The following is a 14,719-nucleotide window of genomic DNA, read 5'->3' on the forward strand; positions in this document are numbered from 1 at the left end:
GAACAGAGGCGCACAGGGCACTCAGGCAGACAACACTGTTGGGGATACAGGGTAACTGATCTTTGAGAGATGACAAAAAAGGGCATGAAACTGTTCTTAGTAAACTTTTAAAAAACAATTAAATGGGAAACTGCAAAACAAGATATTATGTAAAGAATGGATTGTCTTAAGTATAGTTTAAACAGGGTGCATCTACACATGAGTTTTACTTCAAAGTAGACCAGGGATGAGCAAAAGGCCAGCAGCCAGACTCCATTTCCCAGCAACCCCTGCCCATATTGCTGTGACCAGTTTCCATGGAGACCCCAGTAGTGGTGGCTGCATGGGGCAAGGGTTTCCATGGAGATTGGCCCAAGCAGCACTGGCAGGGCATGCAGCTGGGTAGGGAGCTGCTCCAGGGCCCAAGATAAGAGCTTGGGATTGTGGCAGCATGGTCTAGAGCTGGGGCAGAGCCAGGGGTGCAATCACCAAGGAGTGCAAGCGGGAGGTGAAGAAGGTAGAAGGCAGGCTGCCTGCCCCTCTGCTTCTGCTTTTCCTAACACAATAGTGTGGGGGGAACAAATTTAAGATGACCACAGTTTGAGCTATAAATCACAGACCTAAAGCTGATGTGTGCGCTAAATGTTTCTTTCAGGCTAAACGAAACAATTAAGCCCCTTTAAGCAAGGTAGCTGGAAAAAACTTACTATCACTGAGCCACATGGCTTTCCCTGGAATTGGTGGCTAAAGCAAGGGTTATGGACAAGATGCATGTGAGAAAGCAAAAAGACAGTAAAAGAACATTTAGTTATACAATCAAGTTCTACTTGTTTCACAGGACCAATTACATTCAGTGTACAAAATGGACCATGAATAATGCAAGGAATTTCAAGAGAGAGAATGTTCTTTGACGCTTCAGGCATTAGATTAAAACCCAAAAGAGCCAGCTCTATCAGATTCACGTGATGTCACGTAAGACCAACACAACAAATATATGCAAGTGGAGCAAATTCATTCTACTTAACCTACTTTTGAATGCATGACATTATAACCTTAACATTTACTTTTCCCCATAGATATCAGGCTATATCTCCAGATACATAAGGACTTTGATTTTGATTTCCTATTGCAAGCCACATTTTCAATACATTTCATTTGTGGAGGTAAGGAGGAGGGAATGCAACAGAGCAAGACATTTCTTACCTAGCCTGACTGTACCTTCTCTAGTACCAACAAGCGTGGGTTGGACACTACCCCCTCGGCCTTCAGCTTCAGAGCCATTTTGTTCTGTTCTGACATCAGTAGATGGCCCAGCAGTATTGTTAATTTTACGAGAGGGTATGCCTACAAAAAAGGAAAGGACAGCTTTCAAAAAAAAGCGCTCGCACTTTTTCTTCTTGTAATATTTCAGGAACTTCATCCATGCATGTTATTTCTAAAATTTAAAAAGAAAAAGGGTTTTTTTTTTTAAGTTCATAAAATAATTCTAGAAATCATAGCTTCATCCCTTCTACATTAATAACCAAATCCTTTTCTGGCAATGGCTTGAAATAGCCCTTTGCTGACAAGTGTCAGAAACCATACAGTTCTTGCACTTTACATAGTATTTAAGACCCACACTTTACTGTTCAAAACAGTGCCATGCTCTTGGATTTAACTTTTCTCCAGTTTTGTTAAGTTTTGCAGATTTGTGCAAGTATTTAAAATAAATCTGCTTTGAAAATCAACTCAACTTATGGAGATAAGCAGCTCCCATGGCAGGAAGTAGTCCTCTTCCATCCCCACTAGGAAAAGAAATCGTAAGTGAATTTCATTCTCCATTCCACTTTCTTGTGCGTTCATCCAGTATTTTTTCCCACAGCTATATCACGTATAGTCTCTGGTGGTACATACAGGCAATGAAAGCAAATGAGCAAATACTCAACTGTGAAGAGATGTATACCATGTTGCACCAAAGTGTACTGTTTACCAGCTTCACATTAAAGACTTTCCCAAACAATATAGTCTGTTTGCCCATAGACTAACGGTTCTGCTGACAACTTTTCAAGCCAACAACCCTACAAGGCTATCAAATATAACATTCCATATACTGAAATGACACTATAAATCCAGTAAAAAAACAGAGAAGTACCAGGAGGAGGTAGGTAGCCATGAAAAAGGACACTGCCACATGATGAACGTTCTAGCTCTTCACATAAGAGCAATCTTCTTACTAAGAAAAAAAAATAGCATCAAACATAAAAACCTTTAAATGAATCTTTAGGACTTTTAAACCTTGTTTTTAAAATCAATCTTTACAATACAACAGCAAATACTTGAAATACCACAATTTCTCTATAGACAAATTTGTTAATCATTCTGGCTTAGAGATGTTCAAAGTTTTAAAATCATAAGAAGAGTATTATTATGGCAATGCCAAGTATTAGAAATCACATAAAAACATTTACCTAAAGGAGTGATTCCATAAAATTCAGCTTCATGTCTGAGAACATTAATACTTACTCCCCTGGAGGTGAAAGAAAGAGGAAAACAATGTCTTGAAAATATGTATTTTCCTTTTAAAAGAGGAAACATTAGATTTTTTTTTAAAACTAGGGTTTCTCTCTCAGGAAGTTTTTGGTTAAAATAAAGCTTCAGATCTAAACCTACTGAAAAACCTCAATTTAAATACTAAGGCTGCTTGCAGATGTTAAAAATGTGCTTTACCGGAAGCAGCAGCACATTACTTCAACCCAGCTCTGCAGCGTCTGTAAAGATCGGGTCTTTCAGCAAGGCTTATTGGCACTTTTAGTGACAATCAGCTATTAGATAAAGTGCCAAAAAAGCCCCACTAAAGTGCCCAATCTTTACTTCAACCCAGCTCCCTGACATCTGTAATGCACTGCCTCTTCTGAGCATGCTGGGGCTCAGTGTGGGAATGCGTTGAGTTTAAAGTACAGTGTCTTTTTTTTCCCCCTCCACATCTACAAGTACCCCAGAAGTATTTCCACCCTAGAATTGAAATAGCCCATTGTTTGAAATAAAGTAGTTTTTTTTTTTAAAACTCTACGTTAAGATCACTAAATTGAAGTTAGCATTACAGAAAAGCCTGCAGAAATTTGACTGAGAAATGTAACACATGTTACAAAACTGACATTATAACCAACTATAAAATACAACTTTCAGTCCTATACTTCGTACCAGTGACCAAGCAAGAGTAGTTGCTTTAGGGTCTAGTGCCCAATTTACTAGTCATGTGATAGAATGCTTAATATATCCATAGAATTAGAAAAAGTCCTATCATGTAAAATTTCCACACTTGCAAACTATATTTTGGAAACTCTCTCAAAGAAGAAGAATCTCTTACCGCAAGTCTAGCTCCTTTGTACGAAGAAAATTTAAAATGGGTGCAAATGCTGCTGGATCTCTATCAATAAATATCTACAAATAAAGAGAATTTTTAATGTATTAAAGTATGCTTTAAAATACTAGCTCCACTAACAAGACTATACTTCTGTCTGAAAGGAGAGGATACACCCTTTGCAGTCTCAAATTCATCTACAGGGGGTGTATCTACACATGCACTACTGCAGAGCAGACTAATTAGCTCTGCAGTAAAGCATCACTGTCTACAGATACACCAGTATTAGGGTGCACTAAACTAATTAACTCCACCATAAGATAGTACTGTTTCCAAGTAATTACAGCAGAGTAATTTAAATGCACTGAAACATATCTGACCACAGGTGTAAATTGGACCCAGTCAGCCAGGGGCCTGCTTCACCCTGGCTCAAATTGCTGCTGTCCCAGGTGCACGTGGACACTGCACCCAAAAGCAGTTTACTCTGGCTCGAACTGCTGCAGAGTTGATTGCTTCGCATTAATTTCATGTGTAGAAGCACCCATTGAGTGGGAGTTAGTGTACAAGGCATTCAATCACAAGGTTTAGTCCAGGATGTTTAAGCATGCGCACAAAAACATATAAAAGCCATTACCACCACACACACCGCCCCCTGAGCAGTTTCATCCCTACCAACTTTCTACAGAGGTACTTATAGCAATCTCTTAAATCACAAATATAAACTTGATCCCATGTACCTTTTTAAAAGAGAATGAACAATGAATAAAACTGGGTTAAAGTTGCAAGGGCTACCCTTGTATTGAAACAGGAGCACACAGACATAAAAGTTACAGCCTATAGCTTATATCAGTACAATTTGATATTGAAAACATTGTTACATCTGTCTATACCCAGATACTATTGTGATAAGTAATAATATAAAACCATAAGACAGACATTCCAAAGTGTTGTTCGTCTCCTTGACTTTCTGATGAACAAGTTTGTTACCACACACCCTTTTCCAGAAGTTCACTGTGAGGTCCCTTCATGATGGATAAAATAAACTGAAAAGCATATTATAGGTGCTAGCTCCTAAGTCTCACTGACTCCCGAATAACTCCACCTTTGAGAAACCTGAGACCTCGAACAAAGGCAGGAGTAGTAATTTGCATCACCATCACAGAGCCTCACCACAGACCTCAGAGGCATCTTACCAGATAAGAAATGCCTGCCCAGAGGAGCTTTCTATCTATTTACTCCTCTGTGAAATATGAAACACCATAACCAGAAGGAAATACAAATAGATTCTGCTTACCAAACAACTTTAAGGTAAACAGATTATTCCAACTTTTCTGAGCCTACTCTGCATATAAAATGAACTTTTCCAAACAGGAGATTTTACCACACCTTCAACTCTCCTACAAAATATGAACTTTCATTTCTACCCAGGAAAATTTATACAGTCTTTTCTCCAGTGCCTAATGAAGGGTGTTTGTGCCCAAAAGCATGCAATTAAAAATTGTTTTTTGCAAAAATCCAGTTGGTCTAATAAAAGTCATCACCTCTACCACAAGTTCCGACTGCTTTTACCATTAGCTTTTAACTTAACAACTGACTTTTCTGAACCTGTGTGTGGTAGAAGTGGAAGCGATGCTGGCATAAACATGGCCAATATATAATACCAGAATAGTTGCACACTATTTTACAAGGCTTTAGGAAACCTAGAAAAAAAGTTAACTATTCAAGATTAATATCTGATCATCTAATAAAAATATATTAATTCCTTAAGATGTCTAATCTGCTAGGTTTACTATATCTGTGTAGTTGACCTAATAGTCTACAATATTAGAACCAAAGAGTAATATAGGTAACCTTTGGTATAATACAGATTTGGAAACAAGCATTCATCATTTATCCATGGCATTACTCACAGCACCAGTTTCATCTTTAAGCGTTGAAATTCTTCCACTCAGCAAACTAGAAAGAATTAAAAAGTTATTTTAGTTAAAATGTAGTCTATAAAGCATGTTATAGGATGAGAATATTTCTCTCCAGACTGAAGAACCTGTTCAATTTTTCATCAAAAGTTACCCAATAACTGTGCATGCATCAAGATTGTGGAGACTTCATGGACTCACCACCTAGAAGTTTAACAAGCTCAGGAAGGATGAAAATAAAAAAAAAATTTCAGATACTTTGCAACAGAGCATGAGCGTTTAATGTACAAAACTGTGTTCATGTAGCAAAGGTAAAAAAAAGATTTGCGTGACTCTTTAGCGCAGAGTATTAAGAGAAATTCCTGCTAAGCTGTATGAAGGGAAGGCACAGAGAACTGGTCATTTCCCTGGAACTCCATTTACTCTATTATTTCAGAGTACTACAACAGGTATTGTTACCAATAGCCTTCACTAACCCTCCTCTTACGTTTCACCTGAAGACACTAGCACTACAGCAGATGCAGCCAGAAGTAGAGATGCAAAGAAAAGGACAGAATTAAGAAAATTCAACCGCAAGCCAAATCTCCATCTATAGGAGGTAACAATGTCACTTATCAGGAACTGAAAACAGGGTATTAAGTTGGGGCAAAGAGATTATAAAGAACTGATAGGTTACATGTCAGTGAAATTATTTATAGCTTATATTCTACAGGACATTTAAAGAAAAAGCAACCCAATGAGAAGTGTACTTTTTGGAGTATGTGTGCTATTTGGCAGACACTAGGGACATTTTCAAATATGGAGACAAAAATATGTAAATGTTGATTTACTCACAACTGCTGCTATTTAGATATTCTAAATGTAGTCCCAAACAATGTGCACCAATTCCATCAAAAATAAATACTGTTAACAACACTAAGCGAGAGCGGCTCTAAATAGTACAAGCAATGCAGTATCCGGGCTGTTTTACAATATCCCAAAAATCAACTGCTATTCTGTAGGGAAACAAGTACACCTATCTTCTTTACAAAAAAAATCAGGAGAAAGTCTGGGGATAAAGGAAAGCTTCCTTAAGAAACAAAAATCCTTACTTTCAGAAAAATTAGTTGAAACTTATTTAGTGCATTGAGGGCATCTCAGTGCCTAACAGTGGCTGCTTCTACACGTGCTACTCATTCAAAGTAGGCTTACTGCATAGTAAAAATATTGCCCAGCAAGCCTATTCAGGAGCACATCTACGCATGCTGCCTCTTCTGAGATTTGCTCCCAATGGTCACATCCAGGTGAGCATGGACATTTGTGTCCCCGGAGACAAGTAGCAGCAGCATACCTTGTGCCGCTGCTACTTGTCCCTGAAGAATGCTCTCAGAGGACAGTGAAAGATAAACCTTACAGGCATGAAAACACCTTCTTATGAAAAGAGATTAGGAGAGTTGGGAAGAAGACAAAAGGCGTGATAGGGGGTTGAACAACAAAAAGCAAATTAAAAAAAAAACAACATTTACAATTCTTACATTATAGGAATAATCAGACATTTAAATGAAATTAAAAAAAAAAAAAAAGACAGATATGAAACCAAAAGGAGTTTATAACAATGCATAATCCACCATACTATTAGACAGGGTAAAACTATGTTTATGAAAGCAAATAAACCTTCATATTTAAGTGAAAACTAATCATTGATCACTGGGGGTTAGGAAGAAACTGATTTTGTGAGCTGTTTAATCTTTCCTCTCAAATCACTCAGAGACAGAACACAGGTTCATAGGGATTAATATGATCTAGTTTTGCACTATGTTTTAAAACTTTTGTGCTCTGATTTTGTCCAAATAGTTCTATAAGTGGCTTCTGAGTGAAAGCCATTCTTTTATATAAAATCTGTTTATACACTAAGTAGATGAAAAATTACTATAGAGAAAAAAAATTGTGTGGACCAAGCTCATGCAAGCAAGTCTCTTCCAATTCTAATTATGAAAGGAGATCCTGCAACAACAACCGGGAAGTTAAGATACAGATCTAATGCTGGCTGAACTCAGCTCCTTCCCCACCAAGCAAGTCAGTCACAGAAGGATGAAGTTTCCTTCAAGCTCACCATTTCTTCTGCTGATTAATGGAGCGAAGGAAGGAGAGGGAATTATTATGCATTTTTTTTTGTAATCAAACTTCCACAAGTGTTTGTGACAAGAAAAGCTCTCTAAAAAGGTTAGCTAAAATACTTAAAAATATAAACGAAAAGTTGAAATACCTGGAAAAAAAGGAGTCTGGAATCCATGTTAGTGTTTGTCTTGAAGTGCTGAACCTATAAAGCCAAAAATCAGAAGTAAAGGATCATATATCAATACATACAGCATATCAAGGTGGCGTTTTTGGTTTTTCAAGATGGTTTAGAAAGAAGTGCTACAGAAATAATCACAGAAACTTGAATCCTGAGAGAATTCCTTATTGTCTGCGAAATCCAAAAGATACGCGTGAAAGAATCCTATTATTATTCCTTAGTTACTATTTGAAACATATTAGCATTCCTAAGCTCCAGATCAGTAACTTATTCATAGTGCTATACAAACACAATGGAAATAACTATTTCAAATATCTTCCAATCTAGTGCCTTCTAATTCATGTATCTGAATAATTTTATGCAAGAAGGCTGATCTGTGGTACTCCAATGTAGGGCTCAATGATAACCATTAATAATTTATGCAATAAACAGAAGGAAAATTAGGATAGCAATACATGTAGATCTTGAGTCAAGATGAGCAGGTTAGATGATACCAAAAGAGTAACATTCTGATTATTAATCATAGGGTAGGTAGAAAAACAGGAAATGAAGTAGCTGAAATGCATCTCGGAATACAAGTTACAAATCTTCTAAATCAGTGGTGCTCAAAGTACAGTCTGCAGGTCAGATCTAGCCCATGGAGATCACCATGAGTTTGGAGATGTGGTGGCAGGGAGAGGTAGCCATATTAATTGCCATGGCCCTGGGAACAATTAACACTGCCTCCCCCCCACACACACACACCATACTGGATGGCATGGTCCCACATGCTGGTTTGGGCCAGCGCGTAGCCCCAGACCTGGATCACAGGCCAGATCCAGCCTATAGACTGGCTGCACCCCACTCATCCATACGCCAGAAAGGTTGAACACCACTTTTCTAAATGTTTTCAGTATTGGGGAATCTTAAAGAGAACTTCATTGATACAAAGTATTTTGAAAGGGGAGCAGCTAAGAAGAAATTCAAGAATAAAGTATGAATGCTCCATAAACACTTATTATAATAGATGCATTTCAATATTTCTTCCATAAAAGAACATGCATTTATGTATTTAGCATCTGGCCCCAATTCATATTTTCAATGCCTGTATTTCCTATTTACTGAAGAAACCATTACTTTCTCCTTCCGTAAAAAGGAGAAAGCACAACAATTACACACAATACTCTTCTGTACTACATACAATGAAGATTGCCTTCAGTTGGTCAGCAATTGGATACAAAAATGACAAAGCCAAATCTGTTCAGAACAAAGAAATCTACAGCATTGGCATTCTGAGCATGAATGACATGCAAGGCAAGATTTTTTTCCTTCCTGCCAAAATAAGAACCAAAGCAATTTGCTACAGAAAGTTTAAGGAGATTTTCTGCTTTAACTTTTTTACTGGAGATTTACTAAAGCATAACTTATTTTATTATATATAGGAACTAATATATTTTCCCCTTAAAAAGATATCCAGGCAACCGCAACTAGATATAAATCAAAGATTCAGAATAAGAAATGCTAACTCATTCAGACAGGCATATGCGTTCATAGGCAAGAGTCTACTCCATCAGATGCTAATGTTCAAATATGGAAGCTTATGATAAATTCCTAAATCTATATTCATACACATAACCAACAATAGTTTAGTTCTTAAAGACATTAAAAAAAATTAAAGCCTTAAAAAGGAGCCTAACTTAAAAGTACCTAGTATGAGCAGCTAAAAGAATTAAAAGGAAAAAAATTGCAAGAAAAAACTGTTTAATTCCTGAGGATTAAATACAAGCAAGAAAATCATGTCAGCCAGAAACTAGCACTTAGAAACAGTAGTAGGCCAGAAATTAGTAATAAAGTTATAAAATTAGAGGAAGTCATTGCTGGGGTATAGCACAATTTATTGTGCATTACCTAAGTATCCTAAAACTAGTAGGGTTAGAGTTAATTTGAATACAACACTGGTAATAATTTACTACTGCGCTGTTCCAAAAAAAGGGTGGGGGAAACATACACCACCCCCATAACACTATTCAGCACTTTCAATCCTGGGACTCAGAGGTAAGGCTTCCTAGTATAGATTATATACACACCAACATATATCCAATTGTTCAGTTCATCAGGGTAGTTCTCGCTGTCTCCCTCAGAGCTATACTTCTTAAAGTATCACTGTATTTATAAAAAACAATTTCTGTTTTTAAGAAATCACAAAGATAATGAAAACTGGAAATATAAAAGTTTGAACCGACTATCAGCTTTGTATAGCAACAGATCACATTTGCAAATGGGAGATATAAAATGAGCTAATGCCCTAAGTACAGGGTATATTACAGATAGTTGATCAACATGGCTCAACAGGCCCAGATATATTAACCGCACAGAAAGGAAAAGAACAATCAACCATGTGAAAACAACTTATCCTAGGCTCCAGGGTGTTTGATGAAGAATCAGTGTACAGACATGCAACACATACACTGGTGTCATTTACATCAATGTCTAGAGCAGAGATCGGACTAATTCATCTTGGGTAGCTGCCCTCCAGTCACAGTAACATAACAACACCTTACCACAACATAACAAGGAGTCAATAGCAGCCTTTTTCTTGCATTGAGCAAAAAGCTAATCTTGGATTAAATCAGCAAGAGCTGATGAAATCGATTATAGCTGTGGACCCCTCATCTCTGGCCCAGCCTAACTCACATAACTACAGAGTTAGTCCTAACTTTCCAAAGGGTAACTTTTCCCCTAGAGTAGAGTGAACTGAGAGTGGAGTATTATGATGGCATGTACCCAACATTTCACATTTACACCAACATAAGAGGAATATAAACCAGTGTAGATATGCTACATGCCTGCACACTCACTCTCTTGTTCTGACAGTGTACATAAAGTACAGGAGTTCCACACGTGACTTGAAGTAGCCTGGGTTTTAGTTGTAGCCCTGTTGGTCTAAGGACTAGGCAGGCAAGGTTCTTTGAGTAGATGTGATATCCTGTATTACACCAACTGAGTAGTCTCTGAAGCTATGTATCCCTAGGGGTACTTGGAAAGGTGATCAGGAGTACATGTGGGTGGGCAGGGATGGAGCGGGGGAAGAGGGGATGAGGGCAGCAGCACCCCCCTCACCCCATGTCCATCCGCAGAGGGGCTCACATGTGGCGACCGCCACCCCGCTACTTCCCAGGAGCAGGGCCAAGAGGGTGGGATGAGAGCAGCAGCACCCCTCTGTGGGCGGCATGGGCACCACCTGGCTGGCGGCTCCATGGGCCACTGATGGGCCTTGCACCTGGCCAATTGTGCGCCACCTGTCAGCAGCCCTCAGAGCCACACATGCAACCTGCCATGGGAAAGCAGGGTGGGGTGGTGGCGGCGGCGGCGGCAGCAGTTGCCATGTGAGGCCCCTCCACATTCAGGTGCCGCCACCAGAAGAGGTACACTTGTTAAAAACAGTTGAAAACCCCTACACTAAGTGATTATTTCACTGCTTATTTCACATTAACAGAAGAGTGATGCAGCTGTAACAGTCTAGAAATTATGAGACAAGGATTTTTTAGAGTGGTATCTTTTACTGGACCTCCCTCCAATCCTTGACGAAGAATGTTTTGCATTTGAAAGCTTGTCTAACTCCATCCCAGCTACACAGTTGCTCCAATAAAAGATAACACCCTAAAAAATCTTTGCCTCATTGTAGCAGAAACATTCAGCTAAATACATACATCTCAAGCAGGTCCACCAATTGCCATATTTGGGGTCAGGAGGGAATTGTACCTCAGGGTCAGATTGGTACAGACTGCAGGGAGAGGGTGGGTTGGTTTTTTTTTGGTTGTGTTTTTTTTTTTTTTTGGGGGGGGGTGCCTTCCTCTGTAGCAGGATGGCATAGCCCTCTTCCTAGGATCCCTCGAGTATTTATTAACAACGCTTTATAGAAGCAGGACACTGGCAGCCATGGTTCCCCTGCTTCACCTGTGGCAAGCTGAGGTGTTATGTCTTGTATCTTGTCAGGGTTGGTGGTCACAAAGAGGTTAGAAGAGTTTAGTTTATGGATTTGTTTATGACGTTTGAATACAGATAATCCTGCCTTGGGCAGGGGGTTGGACCAGATGACCTCAGAGGGTCCCTTCCAGCCCTCCTCCACTATACTACGATACCCCCAAGAGCCTCAGTTTTTCCTATTCAACTGTCAGAATTGTCAGGCTCCCTCTGATATCTTACAGAGTAGAGATTCATTTTCATAAACAATCCTCTGCTGTGCTGGGAAATCAGAAGTCAGACAACATTTACAGCATAGCTGTTTACTGTGCACAGCCATGGGGGTAACTGGCATCAAAAGCAATAATGCTGCAGAGACTATTCTTGCTTCCCTGTTCCGTTTCACAGGTTTGATCAGCAACTCTCCAGCAGGCTGCCTGGAGACCCTCTTGATGGCATGGTGGAGCAACATGCAACATTGTAACCCTGAGGGCTGCAAACACAATTCACAATACCACAACAGTCATAAGAAGCAGGGCTGGAAAGGACCATCAGAGGTTATCTAGCCCAGTGGTTCTCAACCTTTTTTGTGCCAGGACCCATTTGTAAACATCAAGGGGCCAGTCCTGACCCAGTGCTCCTCACTCCCAACCTGCTGTCCTCAGCTCCCCAGTGTGTCACCTGGTGCTCTGCCACCCTGCAAGGGAAAACCCACCATTTCCCACATTTTTCTCCTTTAAAGGAGAACTCATTTTTAGTTTGTTCACAACCCTTTCAGATATTCTTGCAACCAACTTTTGGCTCATGACCCATGGGCTGACAGCCACTGCTCTAGTCCAACTCCCAGCCTGAGGCAGCCCCCACATTTCTACCCCAGCCAGGTGTGTATTCCAAGCCAAATTCCAAATCTGAGTCAGTCCAGAACCATAAGTGGTCTTACTACTGGCAGCCATCCTCCAGCCCCATCTGGGGCTTCAGATGTTTCCAAAACCTTTGGAGGGCATCCTGCAGCTGGCCTCAGGATCTGAGGCAGAGCAGGACCTGTAGCCAGCCCTACACTGCAGCAACCCAGAGCTGGGGGCTTCATGACTGCTTTGCAACAGGTTGATGGCAAGCTGCCGTTATATTTTTCTACTGGCAAAGCCTGCAAACCCAACTCTTCCAGGGGGGGAGCCTCCGGCCTGAAAAAGGCTGAACACCGCAGCACTAGAGACATGCACCCCACCTCTGCCTCACACCCCACAGAGCCAGGGTAGAAAGTCCCCACCCCCCAGAGTGTACACCCCCACCCCCCTGCTACCAGTCAGGGGATCCCCCCATTCAGCCAAGCAGGTAGAACCATCCTGGGGGGGGGGGGGGGGGGCGGAAGCCACAGCACCCTCTGTTCAGGGTCAGGTTCTAGACCCCCCCCCCCTTGCTTCCTCTCAGTGGTCGCGCCCGGCCTCGACCCCCCCTTCCTCCCACCGAACCTCACGCAGCCAAGTGGGCGGAACCATTCTACGAAGGGGGAGGGCGGGGGCTGCAAGCACCCTCTACTCTGGGTGAGGTTCTCGAGCCACCCCCCATGCCTGCCCGTGGTCGCGTCCGGCCCAGGTAACCGCCACTTCCCCCTCCCCCCACCGCTCACCGTGTGCCCCCCACGTTAAGCTGGATGATCTCCCCGCTGCCGGCGCCCGCCAAGCCGCCGCCGTTCCCCGCCATCTTCCCCAGGCCGCGCCCGCCGCCGCCGGGGCCGCGCCCGCCGCCTCAGGAGGCAGCGGCAGCGGGGACGGCGGGGCGGCGGGAGAGGCCAGCGGGCGCGGGAGGGGCCGGGACCAGGCGAGCAGCGGCCCCTGGGCTCAGGCCGGGAAAGGCCGCGCCGCCGCCGCTACTCTCCTCGGCCGCAGCCGGGCGGAAAGTGCCATGGCAACGCGCGGCACCTGGAGGACGGCGCGCCACGCGGAGCAAAATAGGCCGTGCGCTTCGCGAGACTATCTAGGGGTGGCAGGGAGGGGCGGGGCTGAGAAGCGCGCGAAGGCCGCTTCCCAAAGGCCGCGCCCCGCCCCCAGTGCTGCCAGGTGCACAGGAATTACCGTATTTATTCGGCATTTATTTACCGTATTTATAAGACAATTTCACCTATGCGGATCCATACCAGTAAAAGTGCTCAAAGCTAGGAATTGGAGCTCGTAGCAAACGGGATCCATTTTTGTTAGACCAACTAGATATGGGCAAGAAAAAAATTCTTTTGTTTTTTAAATTTAAATAGTTAAACATTTAACTTCTAAATTTAAATGTATTCAATCCAATTTTTTACCCTCAAGTGTCTAGTTGGTCTAAGAAAAGAGGTCGCCTCTGCCACAAGTTCTGATTCCTTTTGCCTCTAGGCCAGCGGTTCCCCATCTGTGGTATGCGTACCACCAGTGGTACGCAGACAACCTGTCAGTGGTACGTGTTAACAGATTTATTAGAATGACTTTATATGACAAAAATGAGCTGGTAGCACTTCAGGTTGAATTGAAAAAATTGGCTGGTGATACTTAAGGATGTATTGTTTTAAATTGGTGGTGCACAATCTGTCAGAGTTTGGGAACCGCTGCTCTAGACCAATATGGCTACAACCTCCTGGGGTCCCTTCCAGCCCTAATTTTCTATGATGCTCTGAAAAACCTGGATACCCAAAACCTCTGATAATTTTTGAGGCAGCTAATCGATGCAGTATATGCTAAACTCAAATCACCCTGAGGGTATTCTAACTTGACTTTTAGGTTTGAGGGTTTTTGGGCCAGGGGTTGAATTTTTCATGTTCCAGGTCAAATCAGCCAAATCTGTTCCGCATCCTCTTGATTGAGCAACACTCAATTGTTCAAATACCACACACATGTGGCACTACAGCTGGCAAGGAGCCTTTTCAGTCTGAGGCTTCAGATATTCCCAAATCCCTTGACGGGCATCCTACATCTAGGCCCAAACCTGGAGGTCTTAGGGTTCGGATGCCCCCGAGTCTCACTTACCCTCAGTCAATGGCCACAGGAGCAAGTTACGGAGTAGTTTCCCATTTCCATAAAGGAGGGATGTAGCCAAGATCCTCCTCCTGGAAGCTGCCCACTGGGAGGCTACACCAGGCTCTTCCAAAGTGTCCTGTCCACAGTGCATTGGACAGGGGTGCACCCTCTACTACACAATGTCATTCAAATCCATCTTGGCTGGGCCAACAGACCAGTGCAGCAACTCCTTTTTTTTTCTTTTTTCTTTTTTTAAGAGAGAGAATTTTTCATGTTCCAATCC

At 41.9% G+C, this 14,719-nt stretch overlaps 1 protein-coding gene across 2 annotated transcripts in view; it reads right to left on the reverse strand.

Annotated features, from left to right (window-relative positions):
* The window catches only part of KCTD3 (potassium channel tetramerization domain containing 3), a 49,384-nt gene extending 35,953 nt beyond the window's left edge, over positions 1–13,431 (reverse strand). The window contains exons 1-7 of one of the 2 annotated variants that reach the window (XM_090048945.1): positions 13,080–13,431; positions 7,481–7,534; positions 5,230–5,275; positions 3,326–3,399; positions 2,427–2,485; positions 2,111–2,191; positions 1,183–1,323 (exon numbers count right to left, since the gene is read on the reverse strand). In XM_090048945.1, coding sequence (XP_089905071.1) covers positions 1,183–1,323; positions 2,111–2,191; positions 2,427–2,485; positions 3,326–3,399; positions 5,230–5,275; positions 7,481–7,534; positions 13,080–13,153 — 529 coding nt within the window. In that variant the 5' untranslated portion in view covers positions 13,154–13,431. The remainder of the gene's footprint in view (positions 1–1,182; positions 1,324–2,110; positions 2,192–2,426; positions 2,486–3,325; positions 3,400–5,229; positions 5,276–7,480; positions 7,535–13,079) is intronic. The other variant, XM_090048936.1, reaches the window with a different exon arrangement.
* Positions 13,432–14,719: the final 1,288 nt, after the last annotated feature.

This window comes from Crocodylus siamensis, chromosome 1 (genome assembly GCF_052110815.1).
Source record: "Crocodylus siamensis isolate JL-2025a chromosome 1, ASM5211081v1, whole genome shotgun sequence".
Lineage (NCBI taxonomy): Eukaryota > Metazoa > Chordata > Crocodylia > Crocodylidae > Crocodylus > Crocodylus siamensis.